General features: G+C 39.5%; 4 protein-coding genes across 4 annotated transcripts; all 4 read right to left on the bottom strand.

Annotated features, from left to right (window-relative positions):
- Positions 1 to 2,799: 2,799 nt before the first annotated feature.
- LOC117317490 (medium-chain acyl-CoA ligase ACSF2, mitochondrial-like) lies at positions 2,800 to 5,548 on the bottom strand. Its single transcript, XM_033872301.1, has one exon. It carries the CDS (start codon positions 5,546 to 5,548, stop codon positions 3,890 to 3,892), a length of 1,659 nt encoding a protein of 552 aa, XP_033728192.1. The 3' UTR covers positions 2,800 to 3,889.
- Positions 5,549 to 9,264: 3,716 nt separating this feature from the next.
- Positions 9,265 to 10,929, bottom strand: LOC117317489 (3-[(3aS,4S,7aS)-7a-methyl-1,5-dioxo-octahydro-1H-inden-4-yl]propanoyl:CoA ligase-like). Its single transcript, XM_033872300.1, has one exon. It carries the CDS (start codon positions 10,921 to 10,923, stop codon positions 9,265 to 9,267), a length of 1,659 nt encoding a protein of 552 aa, XP_033728191.1. The 5' UTR covers positions 10,924 to 10,929.
- Positions 10,930 to 14,690: 3,761 nt separating this feature from the next.
- LOC117317488 (salicylyl-CoA synthase / salicylate adenylyltransferase-like) lies at positions 14,691 to 15,719 on the bottom strand. Its single transcript, XM_033872299.1, has one exon. The coding sequence runs from the start codon at positions 15,717 to 15,719 to the stop codon at positions 14,691 to 14,693; it is 1,029 nt and encodes a 342-aa protein (XP_033728190.1).
- A 26-nt stretch (positions 15,720 to 15,745) lies between these two features.
- On the bottom strand, positions 15,746 to 16,348 carry LOC117317487 (bacitracin synthase 1-like). The gene has a single exon (XM_033872297.1). It carries the CDS (start codon positions 16,346 to 16,348, stop codon positions 15,746 to 15,748), a length of 603 nt encoding a protein of 200 aa, XP_033728188.1.
- Between the last annotated feature and the right edge of the window lie 2,356 nt (positions 16,349 to 18,704).

Genomic DNA, 18,704 nt, shown 5'->3' with positions numbered 1-18,704 from the left:
AGGAGCTACGAGCTACAAAAGCAACTTTATAAACAGATTAGCAATCGTCCACATTTCAAGAATAGATGAAGTGGTCTAATCCGCCTTCGCTGACAATCAAAATTTCTAAATAAGCAGCTTTTACATACCATAGAAATTAATATACCAAAAATAAAAACAAAATAAAAGTTTCCTTTGTTATAAAGATCTGGATATCTTTAATCAAATAAAGTTAAAGTTGAAAATGTATTATCTGGTGTAAGACCTGGTTAAGTATATGATCTTGAGAGTTTCATCATCTATATCAATTGTGTATATTTGGTGTCATATGTTGACACTGTGGTGTACGTTTGGTGTTTTGTGTTGGCGTTGTGGTGTACGTTTGGAGTCTTGTGTTGACATTGTGGTGTACGTTTGGTGTCTTGTGTTGACAGTGTGGTGTACGTTTGGTGTCTTGTGTTGACACTGTGGTGGACGTTTGGTGTCTTGTGTTGACAGTGTGGTGTACGTTTGGTGTCTTGTGTTGACACTGGTGGACGTTTGGTGTCTTGTGTTGACACTTTGGTTGAAGTTTGGTGTCTTGTGTTGACAGTGTGGTGTACGTTTGTTGTCTTGTGTTGACAGTGTGGTGTATGTTTGGTGTCTTGTGTTGACAGTGTGGTGTACGTTTGTTGTCTTGTGTTGACACTTTGGTGTACGTTTGGTGTCTTGTGTTGACACTGTGGTGGACGTTTGGAGTCTTGTGTTGACAGTGTGGTGTACGTTTGGTGTCTTGTGTTGACACTGTGGTGGACGTTTGGTGTCTGGTGTTGACAGTGTGGTGTACGTTTGGTGTTTTGTGTTGATGACACTGGTTGACGTTTGGTGTCTTGTGTTGACGTTGAGGTATACGTTTGGTGTCTTGTGTTGACACTGTGGTGTACGTTTGGAGTCTTGTGTTGACATTGTGGTGTACGTTTGGTGTCTTGTGTTGACAGTGTGGTGTACGTTTGGTGTCTTGTGTTGACAATGTGGTGTACGTTTGGTGTCTTGTGTTGACAGTGTGGTGTACGTTTGATGTCTTGTGTTGACACTTTGGTTGACGTTTGGTGTCTTGTGTTGACAGTGTGGTGTACGTTTGGTGTCTTGTGTTGACACTTTGGTTGAAGTTTGGTGTCTTGTGTTGACAGTGTGGTGTACGTTTGGTGTCTTGTGTTGACAGTGTGGTGTACGTTTGGTGTCTTGTGTTGGCGTTGTGGTGTACGTTTGTTGTCTTGTGTTGACACTTTGGTGTACGTTTGGTGTCTTGTGTTGACACTGTGTTGAACGTTTGGTGTCTTGTGTTGACAGTGTGGTGTACCTTTGGTGTCTTGTGTTGACACTGTGGTGGACGTTTGGTGTCTTGTGTTGACAGTGTGGTGTACGTTTGGTGTTTTGTGTTGACACTGGTTGACGTTTGGTGTCTTGTGTTGACAGTGTGGTGTACGTTTGGGGTCCACAAGACGTTGTGGTGTATGTTTGGGGTCTTTTGGTGACGTTGTGGTGTAGTTTGGTGTCTTGTGTTGACGTTGAGGTATACGTTTGGTGTCTTGTGTTGACGTTGTGGTGTACGTTTGGTGTCTTGTGTTGACGTTGTGGTGTACGTTTGGTGTCTTGTGTTGACGTTGTGGTGTATGTTTGGTGTCTTTTGGTGACGTTGTGGTGTACGTTTGGTGTCATGTGTTGAGAGTGGTGTATGTTTGGTGTCTTTTGGTGACGTTGTGGTGTACGTTTGGTGTCTTGTGTTGACGTTGTGGTGTACGTTTGGTGTCTTGTGTTGACGTTGTGGTGTAGGTGTGATGTGTGTTGACACTTTGGTGTACGTTTGGTGTCATGTGTTGACACTGGTGTACGTTTGGTATCGTGTGTTGACACTGTGGTGTACGTTTGGTGTCTTGTGTTGACACTGTGGTGTACGTTTGGTGTCTTATGTTGACACTGGTGTACGTTTGTTGTCTTGTGTTGACACTTTGGTGTACGTTTGGTGTCTTGTGTTGACACTGTGTTGAACGTTTGGTGTCTTGTGTTGACACTGTGCTGTACGTTTGGTGTCTTTTGTTGACGTTGTAGTGTACGTTTGATGTCTTGTGTTGACAGTGTGGTGTACGTTTGGTGTCTTGTGTTGACACTGATGTACGTTTGATGTCTTGTGTTGACGTTGTGGTGTACGTTTGGTGTCTTGTGTTGACGTTGTGGTTTACATTTGGTGTCTTGTGTGCAAGGTGCAATTTTGATGAATTTGATCAATGAAGGCATTAGATTAGTTAGGAACTGTAGCGGGAAAGTTATCAAAGTGTCAAACGCATTTCGTCTTTAACAATAGCTATCAGAAACAGGCGAGCAATACAGGCCCGTTTTGTCTCTTGTTTGCAGCACTACCGGATTGTTTATTCTATTTACATAAAATATCATTTGATAAAAATAACCATAGTACCCAATTATATTAAATTACAAATACACTTAATGCAGCTTTTTCTCCGTTTCTCGCCCAACATAACTTGACAAGAAATACACATTGTCAGCCTTGCCATGGGTTTAGTATGATATTTTGACTCGGTGTCTATTACTTAAAAAATATACAAAATCAAAAGGTTTGATGCATTTTTTAATCAAACGGACCGACGACAGTACCTGCAGAATCCAATAAAATCTTGAACAATGTTAACAACTGCATATCGGATGTTCAGCAAATCGTTGTTTCTTTGAAATTAATATATTCAAGCTCACTGGTTTTGAATTGATTAAGTAATGGTATTGGTGCAGGAAAAGAAACTTTTCGATTAACTGCACATCGGCCTTATTAGATCTCTCCGTTAGGACGCTACACATTCATGTTCGTGGCTCAGCTGACGTAAACACGCAGATACGCATGCGCATTCATCAATGTTCTTAAACTTAAGGAAATCCCTTAACTTTAATTTTTCTAGGAAATCATGACATCATTTAAGGATAATATCTCAGTAAGCAACCTTCTCTCAATTCTGTAATGCTTTCCTATGGGAAAATATCAGTAAAGTTGAGTCACGTTGATGGAACGAAGGTCTAGTTACGTTGTGTGTATGGGGAAGTAGTTTGGTTTGTGATAGTTATTTGATTGAGAGAATCGGCAAACACGTGGTTGGAGTTCAACCATTTGTTCAACTACCTAAGTATAAAAACAACTTCCGGAGATGTACAAAAGTTACGTCACACAATACGGTAACATACAAAACTGACAGAATCCGGATATTTATGTGATGGCTAATGATATCTATATGATATATAACAATGTATTTTATCTTGGGAGTTCGACATCAATGTCACAACTTTGATTATGTCGCTTTTATCAAAAACATCAAACGCACGTGATCCTACTCTTGGGTTATGACAAAGACACAGACTTGGTATGACCTTAATATCTACATGCATGACATCAACATCCACATCTCTGATCTTAACATTTACATCTATGGCCTTAACGTCCACCCGCAACAACCGGCAATGAATATCATATCTTTGACGAGTTACAAAAGCAACATCATCAACATGTATACAATTGTACACAATTCTAACAAAGAACAATAGATGAAATCGTCAAATCGTAGGGGCTGACAATCACCATACAAATGTAGTTAATACAAATCCACTGTTTCCCTCATTCAAAATTTCTAAAGTAGCAGCTTTTACAAACCATACAAATTAATATACCAACAATGCAAAATAAAAGCTTACCTCGTAAAATAGAAAATCTGTTATCTGGTTTGGACCTGATTAAGTATATGATCTTGATAATTTCATCATCTATATCACGCCTATAATTAGGGTACACGGTCCTACTCGACCTAAAGGCCCATTAATAAAACTATTTATCCAAATTATGTCAAAGAAAATGTCTCTTCCTGTCGTGAACAGTTTACTGAGTACTGATGCCCAATCTGCTCATTACGTCCTGTTTAATTTTGACCTTGTCCGGTTTTCCCGTTCCTAGTTGTGGCAGTGTGTCAAACTCGAGGTAAAAAGTAGGGGCTTGTCCTACGATATTGTCCCCAAGGTTTTCTGCGCAGCGAGTCCGAACATCCTGTATGGTAACTGAGGTATGTTTATCTAACACAACGCATGCGCAAACCTCTTCATACAAACGGGGATCTGGAACTGCGATGACAACAGCATCTTTCACACCTGCAATTGTGGCTATGCATTCTTCAACCTCCCCAGATACCACCTTTAAAGTGCCTCGTTTGATGATGTTGTTCATTTTCCCTTTGATTATGAGTTGTCCGTCAGTCCTTAGAATCCCGACGTCTCCTGTATTCATCCAGCCGTCTACAATGGATTTATTTTGATCTTCTGTTGCGTTGAAGTATCCTTTCAACATCCAAGGTGATTTTATATAAAGTGTACCCATTTCTCCACGAACAACCGTGTTCAAATCTTCACCAACGACTTTTATTTGAACTCCGGGTAAAACAGACCCAATACTTCCAGTTTCCACGAGGCTGTCTATTTGACAGTAAGTCACTATGCCTACCTCTGTTGACCCATACAACATGTACAAGCTTTCACAAACCTCGCCTAGAATTCCTGTCTCTTTACGTTTAATTATTTGACCTCCAGTGATGACGGATTTCATTCGGTATCCTGTCTTGGCGATTTTATCTTTGTTCTGCAGCATATCATAGATGGTGAAAGGCAGGAAAAGACCACTGGTGCATTTTTCTTCCATGATGATATTCCAGAGGTCCATAATATCGCCTCCTTTCGCAGTTATCCTTCCATCCCGAAACACTCTAGTGTCCGCCTGTAGTAGACAGTATATAATACTACCTCCGATCCAGGAGAAAGGTCGATCGTTGAAGTATGATTCTCCTTTCCCGCCGACACCGCGAGTGAACATGTTAGCGGATCCCGTGTTAACTAATGCTAAATGTGTACATTCGACCATTTTAGGCTTTCCTGTTGAACCAGATGTCATGAAAATAATGGCGGGGGTCTCCGGAAAGATTCGAGGAAGTTGTGGCTCTGGCTGATGTTCATCTGATATTTCCATTGATTCCAAATCAGGTAGGAAAGATTTCCCAATCTTCCGGAGTAGGACAAAGACCAGGTTCTTCGATCCACTTCTTTCATTTGAAGGATTGTTGCTTACATATTCTTCGACGTCTTCTAAAAACTTGACGTCATTCTCTGGATCAAGTAGAACTGACTTACATTCTGAAATCTGTATTCCTTCGAGGGTCTTCCGGAAATTCCCATCAAACATTGGCAGATGAACACTAACGGCACCGGCCATGATGATAGCTAGCTCCCCGATGATCCATTCTATAGAGTTAGGACCCGCGATTCCTATTTTATCTCCTACTTTAATACCTTGACCCACCAGGTACGAAGCAGTCTTCACTGCCTTCCTCTTCAGGTCGCTGTAGGTTATCGGACGCCGAGATCCGTCAGGGAAACGCTGGATGCATATTTCCTTCTCCGGAAACTCGCTCGCATTCTCATTGAAAACGTCAACAATGGACTTGTATTTGATCGGTTGTGACTGGGGTTTGTTGATGAAGCTTAACTCGGTCATAGTTGGTAATCCACTGGAAAATATATACAGTATAAATATCATGACCAATTTAAAACATTAAATAATTCAACTTGAAATATGAAATACATGATGTACTCCAAGACTCCAAGAATACATACAAGTTACATTTTATGCATTTTAGTTCATGGGAATACCATTTAGATTAAGCAATACATTTAATATCCCGGAATATATTTAAAATCCCGGAATACATATAAGATCACGGAATACATTCAAGCTCCCCCCCAAAAAAATCTGTAAGCTCCCGAGAATATATTTAAGTTCCCGTAATACTTTAAGCTCCCAAGAATGCATTATTGATCTTGGAATACATTGAAGCTTCTGGAAATGCATTCAAGATTCCGGTAATTTATTTAAGTTCCCTAAGATACGTTTTTGGATCCCCGAATAAAATTAAGATCCCATGAATACATTTAAGATCCATGAAATAGTTTAAGTTTCCTGGAACACATTTGAACGCCCACAATTGCAATTAAGTTCTCGGAATAAGTTTAAGCTTCCACGAATAATCCAAGTTCATAAAACTTGAATATATTTAAGTGAATAACCTCTTTTCCGATACTTAAATTATACTGAGTACCGTGTGTTTTCAAGACCTAATTAATGTTCGTCAATTTCAATTTACCCATTAGGTCCCAAAACCAATTGGAAACCATCAATGATTAGGTTGTTTTAACATCACATAATTCAAATCAATGCATCTTACTAATAATTCGTCAACAATCTTTCTATCAATGACTGATGGAAAACGTTTCCCGGAATATGCTACGAGTAACTATCTTTAGGTTGACTTTCAGAAAACAACGTCGTGAAAGGAAAACTGCCACCAGGAATATGGCCAATATGGCTGTAAACTTTGATTACACGGATCTGTAGTACTAACTATATGATATCAAGGAAGTCACATGTGTATAATTACCTGCAATCACCTTGCTGGTTACGATGTAGGGATTTGAAGTCAGTTTTGGTTGTCGTCCTGTAAAGAAGTATGGTCGTTCGCACAGCGATAATCTGGGCTAAAACATACAGGTAAAATGTCACGTGACCACAGTGATTTTCACAGTAGCAAAATAGATCGCTGTGCGTTTTGACCGGATTGTGAATTAAAATTGACTCATTTGAAAGTTGCGAATAGCCAGGTGATGCAAGTTTACGGTCATTTAATGAATATTCATTGCAATTAACAAACACTTTTTGCGCAAATAAGAATATGTATATTTCATAGATTTAAGGTTTATCTCTCCTCTTTGTGAATACAAAAAATCATATCAAGCTGGTTTGATGGCCAGATATCCGGATATTTTGTGTTGGGTACAAATATAATTTGATTATTCTTAAAGCGTTTATGTACGTACTAATTAATACCACATAGAAGGTAATGTAATACGCGTATTAATGATCAGTATCGGAACACAATGTTTTATAAATTACGTCATTGTAACTCCATTCTACTGTTATAATTATGAAATTAAAATTTCATCAAAACAAGTAATTAAAAACTTTTATACGACTATAATACTTACGTCTTCCAGTGTATGATATGCAACCTAATATTCGTCAATCTGTGTACATAGTACATGAATATAATGATTATAAAGATGTTGTTGAATCGCTTCTTAATTTTGTTTTGTTTCACTGATGTTTGAAATTATTCCATGCCCGTGCCTGTGGCTGAATACTGCATGGTTATTTCAAATACCAACATTGTTTCGCCAGTCGGAGCAAATTCTAAAATTTCTGTTATGCAACGATTTGTTTTTCTAACAATGAAACGTCCATTCATTATCTGATACCGATTATCAACAATGACTTTCTCTTTCAATTCGTAGTATCCAGAAAAAGAAGATTACCGTACATGGCTATTTTATATCGTATACAGTGTATATGAGTTTGTCGCTGCATTGTTTCGTTGTGTAAATTTCGTGTATTGTGTTGACACTATGGTGTACGTTTGATTTTGTGTGTTGACACTGTGGTGTACATTTGATGTATGTTGACACTTTGGTGTAACTTTGGTGTCTTATGTTGACACTGTGGTGTCAGTTTGGTGTCCTGTGTTGACAGTGTGGTGTACGTATGATGTCATGTGTTGACGTTCTGGTGTATGTTTGGTGTCTTGTGTTGACGTTGTGGTGTACGTTTGGTGTCTTGTGTTGACACTGTGGTGTAAGTTTGGTGTCTTGTGTAGACGTTGTGGTGTACGTTTGGTGTCGTGTGTTGACATTGTGGTGTATGTTTGGTGTCTTGTGTTGACACTGTGGTGTGCGTTTGGTGTCTTGTGTTGACACTGTGGTGTACGTTTGGTGTCGTGTGTTGACGTTCTGGTGTATGTTTGGTGTCTTGTGTTGACGTTGTGGTGTATGTTTGGTGTCATGTGTTGACACTGTGGTGTAAGTTTGGTGTCTTGTGTTGACGTTGTGGTGTATGTTTGGTGTCTTGTGTTGACACTGTGGTGTGCGTTTGGTGACTTGTGTTGACAGTGTGGTGTACGTTTGAGGACTTGTGTTGACGTTGTGGTGTACGTTTGGTGTAGTGTGTTGACGTTGTGGTGTACGTTTGGTGTCTTGTTTTGACAGTGTGGTGTACGTTTGATGACTTGTGTTGACGTTGTGGTGTATGTTTGGTGTCGTGTGTTGACGTTGTGGTGTATGTTTGGTGTATTGTGTTGACGTTGTGGTGTACGTTTGGTGTCTTGTGTTGACGTTGTGGTGTACGTTTGGTGTCTTGTGTTGACATTGTGGTGTATGTTTGGTGTCTTGTGTTGACACTTTGGTGTACGTTTGGTGTCTTGTGTTGACGTTGTGGTGTAAGTTTGGTGTCTTGTGTTGACACTGTGGTGTACGTTTGGTGTCTTGTGTTGACGTTGTGGTGTACGTGTGGTGTCTTGTGTTGACGTTGTGGTGTACGTTTGGTGTCTTGTGTTGACGTTGTGGTGTACGTTTGGTGTCTTGTGTTGACGTTGTGGTGTACGTTTGGTGTCTTTTTTTGGAGACCATTCACCGATTCATACTTTAATCGAGTGTTTTGAAATGTCTACATGTTGTCCCCAATTATTTAGCCCCTGAAATGTTAATCATTTAGTTACAAGTTAACATGAATACGTAAGGTGCACATTTTGATGAATAGGATAAATAAAGTCATTAGTTTAGTTAGGACCTGTAGCTACTGCTGTAGGGGGAAAGTAGTCAAAGTGACAAATGCCGTTCGTTTATAACAGTAGCTACCTGCATGACCCTTAACATATACATGCATGACATAAACATCCACACGCAACAACCGACACTGAATATCCTATTGGTCACGAGTTACGAGCTACAAAAGCAACTTAATAAACAGATTAGCAATCCTCCGAATTCAAGAACAATAGATGAAGTGGTCTAATCCGCCTGGGCTAACAATCAAAATGTCTAAATAAACAGCTTTTACAAACCATAGAAATTAATATACCAAAAATAAAAACAAAACAAAAGCTTCCTTTGATATAAAGATCTGGATATCTTTAATACAATGAAGTTAAAATTGAAAATGTATTATCTGGTTTAAGACCTGGTTGAGTATATGATCTGGAGAGTTTCATCATATATATCACGCCTAAATTAAGGTACGCATTCCTGCTCGACCTAAAGGCCCATTAATGAAACTCTAAGTTTATCAACATTATGTAAAAGAGAACGTTTCTGCAGATCGTTAGCAGTTTATTGAGTATTGATGCCCAATCTGCTCATTGCGTCCTGTTTAATTTTGACCTTGTCCGGTTTTCCCGTTCCTAGTTGTGGCAGTGTATCAAACTCGAGATAAAATGTAGGGGCTTGTCCTACGACATTGTCGCCAAGGTTTTCTGCGCAGCGAGTCCGAACATCCTGTATGGTAACTGATGCATGTTTATCTAACACAACGCATGCGCAAACCTCTTCATACAACCGGGGATCTGGAACGGCGATGACAACAGCATCTTTCACGCCTGCAATTGTGGCTATGCATTCTTCAACCTCCCCCGATAGCACTTTTAGAGTGCCTCGTTTGATGATATTGTTCATTTTCCCTTTGATTATGAGTTGTCCGTCTGTCCTTAGAATCCCGACGTCTCCTGTATTCATCCAGCCGTCTACAATGGATTTATTTTGATCTTCTGTTGCGTTGAAGTATCCTTTCAACATCCAAGGTGATTTTATATAAAGTGTACCCATTTCTCCACGAACAACCGTGTTCAAATCTTCACCAACAACTTTTATTTGAACTCCAGGGAAAACGGACCCAAGACGTCCAGTTTCCATGCGTCCGTCTATTTGACAGTAAGTCACTATGCCTACCTCTGTTGACCCATACAGCATGTACAAGCTTTCACAAACCTCGCCTAGAATCCCTGTCTCTTTACGTTTGATTATTTGACCTCCAGTGATGACGGATTTCATTCGGTATCCTGTCTTGGCGATTTTATCTTTGTTCTGCAGCATATCATAGATGGTGAACGGCAGGAAAAGACCACTGGTGCATTTTTCTTCCATGATGATATTCCAGAGGTCCATAATATCGCCTCCTTTCGCAGTTATCCTGCCATCCCGAAACACTCTTGTGTCCGCCTGTAGTAGACAGTATATAATACTACCTCCCATCCAGGAGAAAGGTCGATCGTTGAAGAATGATTCCCCTTTCTCGCCGACACCGCGAGTGAACATGTAAGCGGATCCCGTGTTTACTAATGCTAAATGTGTACATTCAACCATTTTAGGCTTTCCTGTTGAACCAGATGTCATGAAAATAATGGCCGTGGTCTCCGGAAAGATTCGAGGGAGTTTCCGCTCTGTGTGAGGTTCATCTGATATTTCCATTGATTCCAAATCAGGTAGGAAAGATTTCCCAATCTTCCGGAGTAGGACAAAGACCAGGTTATCTGATCCACTTCTTTCATTTGACGGATTGTTGCTTACATATTCCTCGATGTCTTTTACAAACTTGACGTCATTCTCTGGATCAAGTAGAACTGACTTACATTCTGAAATCTGTATTCCTTCGAGGGTCTTCCGGAAATTCCCTTCGAACATAGGCAGATGAACACTAACGGCGCCGGCCATGAGGATAGCTAGCTCCCCGATGATCCATTCTATAGAGTTAGGACCCGCGATTCCTACTTTATCTCCTACTTTAATACCTTGACCCACCAGGTACGAAGCAGTCCTCATTGCCTTCCGCTTCAGGTCGCTGTAGGTTATCGGACGTCGTGATCCGTCAGGAAAACGCTGGATGCATATTTCCTTCTCCGGAAACTCGCTCGCATTCTCATTGAAAACGTCAATAATGGACTTGTATTTGATCGGTTGTGACTGGGGTTTGTTGATGAAGCTTAACTCGGTCATAGTTGGTAATCCACTGGAAAATACATACAGTATAAATATCATGACCAATATAAAACATTAAATAATTCAACTTGAAATATGAAATACATGATGTACTCCAAGACTCCAAGAATACATGCAAGTTACATTTTATGCATTTTAGTTCATGGGAATACCATTTAGCTTAAGCAATACATTTAATATATATCCCGGAATACATTTAAAATCCCGGAATACATATAAGATCACGGAATACATTTAAGCTCCCAAAAAAAAATTCTGTAAGTTCCCGAGAATATATTTTAAGTTCCCGTAATACTTTAAGCTCCCAGGAATGCATTATTGATCTTGGAATACATTGAAGCTCCTGGAAATGTATTCAAGATTCCGGTAATTTATTTAAGTTCCCTAGGATACGTTTTTGGATCCCCGAATAAAATTAAGATCCCATGAATACATTTAAGATCCATGAAATAGTTTAAGTTTCCTGGAACACATTTGAACGCCCACAAATGCAATTAAGTTCTCGGAATAATTTTAAGCTTCCACGAATAATTCAAGTTCATAAAACTTGAATATATATATAAGTGAATAACCTCTTTTCCGATACTTAAATGATACTGAGTACCGTGTGTTTTCAAGACCTAATTAATGTTCGTCAATTTCAATTTACCCATTAGGTCCCAAAACCAATTGGAAACCATCAATGATTAGGTTGTTTTAACATCACATATTTCAAATCAATGCATCTTACTAATAATTTGTCAACAATCTTTCTATCAATGACTGATGGAAAACGTTTCCCGGAATATGCTACGAGTAACGATCTTTAGGTTGACTTTCAGAAAACAACGTCGTGAAAGGAAAACTGCCACCGGGAATATGGCCAATATGGCTGTAAACTTTGATTACACGGATCTGTAGTACTAACTATATGATATCAAGGAAGTCACATGTGTATAAATACCTGTAATCACCTTGCTGGTTACGATGTAGGGATTTGAAGTCAGTTTTGATTGTCGTCCTGTAAAGAAGTATGGTCGTTCGTACAGCGATAATCTGGGCTGAAAATACAGGTAAAATGTCACGTGACCACAGTGATTTTCACAGTAGCAAAATAGATCGCTGTGCGTTTTGACCGGATTGTGAATTAAAATTGACTCATTTGAAAGTTGCGAATAGCCAGGTGATGCAAGTTTACGGTCATTTAATGAATATTCATTGCAATTAACAAACACTTTTTGCGCAAATAAGAATATGTATATTTCATAGATTTAAGGTTTATCTTTCCTCTTTGTGAATACAAAAAATCATATCAAGCTGGTTTGATGGCCAGATATCCGGATATTTTGTGTTGGGTACAAATATAATTTGATTATTCTTAAAGCCTTTATGTACGTACTAATTAATACCACATAGAAGGTAATGTAATACGCGTATTAATGATCAGTATCGGAACACAATGTTTTCTAAATTACGTCATTGTAACTCCATTCTACTGTTATAATTATGAAATTAAAATTTCATCAAAACAAGTAATTAAAAACTTTTATACGACTATAATACTTACGTCTTCCAGTGTATGATATGCAACCTAATATTCGTCAATCTGTGTACATAGTACATGAATATAATGATATAGAAAGATGTTGTATCGCTTCTTAATTTTTTTTTGTTTCACTGATGTTTGAAATTATTCCATGCCCGTGCCTGTGGCTGAATACTGCATGGTTATTTCAAATACCAACATTGTTTCGCCAGTCGGAGCAAATTCTAAAATTTCTGTTATGCAACGATTTGTTTTTCTAACAATGAAATGTCCATTCATTATCTGATACCGATTATCAACAATGACTTTCTCTTTCAATTCGTAGTATCCAGAAAAAGAAGATTACCGTACATGGCTATTTTATATCGTATACAGTGTATATGAGTTTGTCGCTGCATTGTTTCGTTGTGTAAATTTCGTGTCTTGTGTTGACACTATGGTGTACGTTTGATTTCGTGTGTTGACACTGTGGTGTACATTTGATGTATGTTGACACTTTCGTGTAACTTTGGTGTCTTATGTTGACACTGTGGTGTCAGTTTGGTGTCCTGTGTTGACAGTGTGGTGTACGTATGATGTCTTGTGTTGACGTTCTGGTGTATGTTTGGTATCTTGTGGTGTAAGTTTGGTGTCGTGTGTTGACACTATGGTGTATGTTTGGTGTCTTGTGTTGACACTGTGGTGTACGTTTGGTGTCTTGTGTAGACGTTGTGGTGTAAGTTTGGTGTCTTGTGTTGACACTGTGGTGTGAGTTTGGTGTCTTGTGTAGACGTTGTGGTGTACGTTTGGTGTCTTGTGTTGACACTGTGGTGTACGTTTGGTGTCGTGTGTTGACGTTGTGGTGTATGTTTGGTGTCGTGTGTTGACATTGTGGTGTATGTTTGGTGTCTTGTGTTGACACTGTGGTGTACGTTTGGTGTCTTGTGTTGACACTGTGGTGTACGTTTTGAGTCTTGTGTTGACACTGTGGTGTACGTTTGGAGTCGTGTGTTGACGTTGTGGTGTACGTTAGGTGACTTGTTTTGACACTGTGGTGTACGTTTGGTGTCTTGTGTTGATGTTGTGGTGTACGTTTGGTGTCTTGTGTTGACGTTGTGGTGTATGTTTGGTGTCTTGTGTTGACACTGTGGTGTACGTTTGGTGTCTTGTGTTGACACTGGTGTATGTTTGGTGTCTTGTGTTGACACTGTGGTGTAAGTTTGGTGTCTTGTGTTGACGTTGTGGTGTAAGTTTGGTGTCTTGTGTTGACGTTGTGGTGTAAGTTTGGTGTCTTGTGTTGACGTTGTGGTGTAAGTTTGGTGTCGTGTGTTGACGTTGTGGTGTACGTTTGGTGTCGTGTGTTGACGTTGTGGTGTACGTTTGGTGTCGTGTGTTGACGTTGTGGTGTAAGTTTGGTGTCTTGTGTTGACACTGTGGTGTAAGTTTGGTGTCTTGTGTTGACACTGGTGTAAGTTTGGTGTCTTGTGTTGACGTTGTGGTGTACGTTTGGTGTCGTGTGTTGACGTTGTGGTGTACGTTTGGTGTCGTGTGTTGACGTTGTGGTGTACGTTTGATGTCTTGTGTTGACGTTGTGGTGTACGTTTGGTGTCTTTTTTTGGAGACCATTCACCGATACATACTTTAATCGAGTGTTTTGAAATGTCTACATGTTGTCTCCAATTATTTAGCCCCTTAAATGTTAATCACGTAAGGTGCAAATTTTGATGAATTGGATTAATGAAGTCATTAGATTAGTTAGGACCTGTAGCTACTGCTGTAGGGGGAAAGTAGTCAAAGTGACAAATGCCGTTCGTCTATAACAGTAGCTACCTGCATGACATAAACATCCACACGCAACAACCGACACTGAGTATCCTATTGGTCACGAGTTACGAGTTACAAAAGCAACTTAATAAACACATGAGCAATCCTCCACAATTCAAGAACAATAGATGACGTGGTCTAATCCGCCTTGGCTAAATTGCAGCTTTTACAAACCATAGAAATTAATATACCAAAAATAAAAACAAAAAAGCTTCCTTTGTTATAAAGATCTGGATATCTTTAATACAATAAAGTTAAAATTGAAAATGTATTATCTGGTTTAAGACCTGGTTAAGTATATGATCTGGAGAGTTCCATCATCTATATCACGCCTAAATTAAGGTACGCGATCCTGCTCGACCTAAAGGACCATTAATAAAACTCTAAGTTTATCAAAATTATGTAAAAGAGCACGTCTCTGCAGATCGTTAACAGTTTACTGAGTATTGATGCCCAATCTGCTCATTGCGTCCTGTTTAATTTTGACCTTGTCCGGTTTTCCCGTTCCTAGCTGTGGCAGTGTATCAAACACGAGATAAAAAGTGGGGGCTTGTCCTACGACATTGTCGCCAAGGTTTTCTGCGCAGCGAGTCCGAACATCCTGTATGGTAACTGAGGTATTTTTATCTAACACAACGCATGCGCAAACCTCTTCATACAACCGGGGATCTGGAACTGCGATGACAACAGCATCTTTCACGCCTGCAATTGTGGCTATGCATTCTTCAACCTCCCCCGATAGCACTTTTAGAGTGCCTCGTTTGATGATATTGTTCATTTTCCCTTTGATTATGAGTTGTCCGTCTGTCCTTAGAATCCCGACGTCTCCTGTATTCATCCAGCCGTCTACAATGGATTTATTTTGATCTTCTGTTGCGTTGAAGTATCCTTTCAACATCCAAGGTGATTTTATATAAAGTGTACCCATTTCCCCACGAACAACCGTATTCAAATCTTCACCAACGACTTTGATTTGAACTCCGGGGAAAACGGACCCAAGACGTCCAGTTTCCATGCGTCCGTCTATTTGACAGTAAGTCACTATGCCTACCTCTGTTGACCCATACAGCATGTACAAGCTTTCACAAACCTCTCCTAGAATCCCTGTCTCTTTACGTTTGATTATTTGACCTCCAGTGATGACGGATTTCATTCGGTATCCTGTCTTGGCGATTTTATCTTTGTTCTGCAACATATCATAGATGGTGAAAGGCAGGAAAAGACCACTGGTGCATTTTTCTTCCATGATGATATTCCAGAGGTCCATAATATCGCCTCCTTTCGCAGTTATCCTGCCATCCCGAAACACTCTTGTGTCCGCCTGTAGTAGACAGTATATAATACTACCTCCCATCCAGGAGAAAGGTCGATCGTTGAAGAATGATTCCCCTTTCTCGCCGACACCGCGAGTGAACATGTAAGCGGATCCCGTGTTAACTAATGCTAAATGTGTATATTCAACCATTTTAGGCTTTCCTGTTGAACCAGATGTCATAAAATAATGGCCGTGGTCTCCGGAAAGATTCGAGGAAGTTTCCGCTCTGTGTGAGATTCATCTGATTTTTCCATTGATTCCACATCAGGTAGGGTAGATTTCCCATGCTTCCGGAGTAGGACAAAGACCAGGTTCTCTGATCCACTTCTTTCATTTGATGGATTGTTGCTTACATATTCCTCGATGTCTTCTAAAAACTTGACGTCGTTCTCTGGATCAAGTAGAGCTGACTTACATTCTGAAATCTGTATTCCTTCGAGGGTCTTCCGGAAATTCCCTTCGAACATTGGCAGATGAACACTGACGGCGCCTGCCATGAGGATAGCTAGCTCCCCGATGATCCATTCTATCGAGTTCTGACCCGCGATTCCTACTTTATCTCCTACTTTAATACCTTGACCCACCAGGTACGAAGCAGTCCTCATTGACTTCCGCTTCAGGTCGCTGTAGGTTATCGGACGTCGAGATCCGTCAGGGAAACGCTGGATGCATATTTCCTTCTCCGGAAACTCGCTCGCATTCTCATTGAAAACGTCAATAATGGACTTGTATTTGATCGGTTGTGACTGGGGTTTGTTGATGAAGCTTAAATCGGTCATAGTTGGTAATCTACTGGAAAATATATAAAGTATGAATATCATGAATAAAACATCCATTTAAAACATTAAATACTTCATATACTCGGCCTTCAACATAAAATACCTTATGGACTCATAATTAATGCATTGAAGATTCCAAGAATACATTCAAGATCCCGGAACACATTTGAGCTCCATGAATACTTGAAACTTTCGGAATTCATTTGAAATCCATGGATATATTTTAGATCCCGGAATATATTTTACATCCTGAAATTCATTTATGATCAAAAGAATACATAAAAGCTCTCGGGAATACATTTAAGATCCCGGAATATATTGAGGATACCGGAATACATTTTAGATCCCGGAATACATTTAAGATCCCGGAATATATTGAGGATCCCGGAATACATTTAAGATCCCGGAATATATTTAGGATCCCGAAATTCATTTTACATCCCAAAATACATTTAAGATCCTGGAATACAAGTGATTTTCACCATACCAAAAAGATCGCCATGGTCCATATACGCGCTTTGCGTTAAAAATGGATTGTGAAGTAAAATAGACCTGTTCGAAAGTTGCGAATAGCCAGATGATGCAACTTTAAAGTCATTTAATGAATGTCCATTGTAACTAACAAACATATTTGTTTTGCAAATAAAAATATCTTTATTTTAAAGATATAAACAGACATTTTTTACATTTATTCTTTTATTCTGAAAACGGTCACCACTAGTTCAAAACAGGCCAATATATACCATACCTCTTTGTGAGTCAAAATTCATATTACGCTGGTTTGATGGCCAGATATCCGAATAATTTTGTGTTGGGTACAAATATAATTCGATTCTCCTTCAAGACAGATCGTAATGTAATACGGTGTTAATGATCAGTATCCGAATACAATGTTTTCTAAATTACGTCATTGTAACTCCGTTGTATAGTAGTAATCATGATATCAACATTTTATAAAAACTACGTAATAAAGACTTTTATAAAACTGTAATACTTACGTCTTTTAGTGTGCGGTGTGTAACCAAAGATTCGTCAGTCTGTTTATATATTACATGTACATAGTCAAACTACGGAACCTGCGTGTTGACAATTAGAAAACTTGTCGACAGGACCTATATTTCGTTTTGTGCCATGTGTGTTTGACGGTAGCTGGAGTTTTGAAGGCCATTGGTAATGAATGAATCTCAACTATAATTGAGCTCTGGAATGCTGCTTCAGGGACTCAGCACGAACTCAAAACCTACGTCCATACGTGAGTTGGGAATTGTGTCCCTGTGATTAAATCATGATCCTTGTACCAATGTTCAGTAATGAAAAGAGCCTGTGTTATCATGCCTACAGTTTCAAATCAATTTTGAATTATACATGGTTTGATTTAATAGCAATACATTCAGAATATGCAACACTTATACTTGAGACATAACTCGGAGACCTTTTGCTATCTAAGTGGACATCCTCCCACTGAGCTAAAGAGATAGCCTTTCGCGATGTTATTGGTGTTGATTTCAAATTTACTGCTATATACGGGGCTCCATATCTAATTACGTGAGACTGCATTCAAAAAGTTAGTTTGTTGTACACGTAATACCCAGTATTTGTAAGTAACATGTTGTAAACGACGTCAAGATCTAGAACATGCATGACATGACACTATTTCACTACTTAATGAGTTGAATGAAGGCGACAGGCCAGTGTGGAACCACTTCGACAATGTTGGTCCCAGAAACCTGGAAGGATGGCAAAGCAAGCTTAGGAACAGGTTCCCACTCGCACACCCAAACATTTACATCTTCATCCGTCAATTCAAAGAAATCAGGCCACAAACGACATCACCGACTGCCAATGCCCAAGAGACGCAGATACCGACTACAACAGTTTGACCCATAGTGGGTAGGCGCGGACCTACATCACAAAAAAAATAATTTTCATATTAAAAAATAGCCTCTCCCGGGCATGGCCCAACCCACGACTACACATCCTTGACAAGGGAATTAACTGACCGGAACGTGAAAACCGACCTATTTTCTGTCAGAGTTTATTTTCTCCGCTAAATACCATCGGATTTTAATCATGCATGGCTCATTTCAAAGATGAAACATTTATATATCCGTTGATACCAAAGGGCCTACATGGTGCTGAAAAACCACAATTGTGTATTAGGATGCCTAGAATGTCAAGTTTTCCCTGAAAAATGTTAGGTAGACATTAACTGTTTGTTTGTTTTTGTTTAACGCCCTATTAACAGCCAGGATCATTTAAGGACGTGCCAGGTTTTGGAGGTGGAGGAAAGCCGGAGTACCCGGGGGAAAAACACCGGCCTACGGTCAGTACCTGGCAACTGCCCCACGTAGGATTC

Source organism: Pecten maximus, chromosome 19 (genome assembly GCF_902652985.1).
Source record: "Pecten maximus chromosome 19, xPecMax1.1, whole genome shotgun sequence".
NCBI classification, from domain to species: Eukaryota; Metazoa; Mollusca; class Bivalvia; order Pectinida; family Pectinidae; genus Pecten; species Pecten maximus.
This window is presented reverse-complemented; position numbering and strand designations above follow the sequence as displayed.

Bases quoted from the DNA above. Each gene is read 5' to 3' on its own strand.
- LOC117317490 (XM_033872301.1), bottom strand. From the start codon at position 5,548: ATGACCGAGTTAAGCTTCATCAACAAACCCCAGTCACAACCGATCAAA.
- LOC117317489 (XM_033872300.1), bottom strand. From the start codon at position 10,923: ATGACCGAGTTAAGCTTCATCAACAAACCCCAGTCACAACCGATCAAA.
- LOC117317488 (XM_033872299.1), bottom strand. From the start codon at position 15,719: ATGGTTGAATATACACATTTAGCATTAGTTAACACGGGATCCGCTTAC.
- LOC117317487 (XM_033872297.1), bottom strand. From the start codon at position 16,348: ATGACCGATTTAAGCTTCATCAACAAACCCCAGTCACAACCGATCAAA.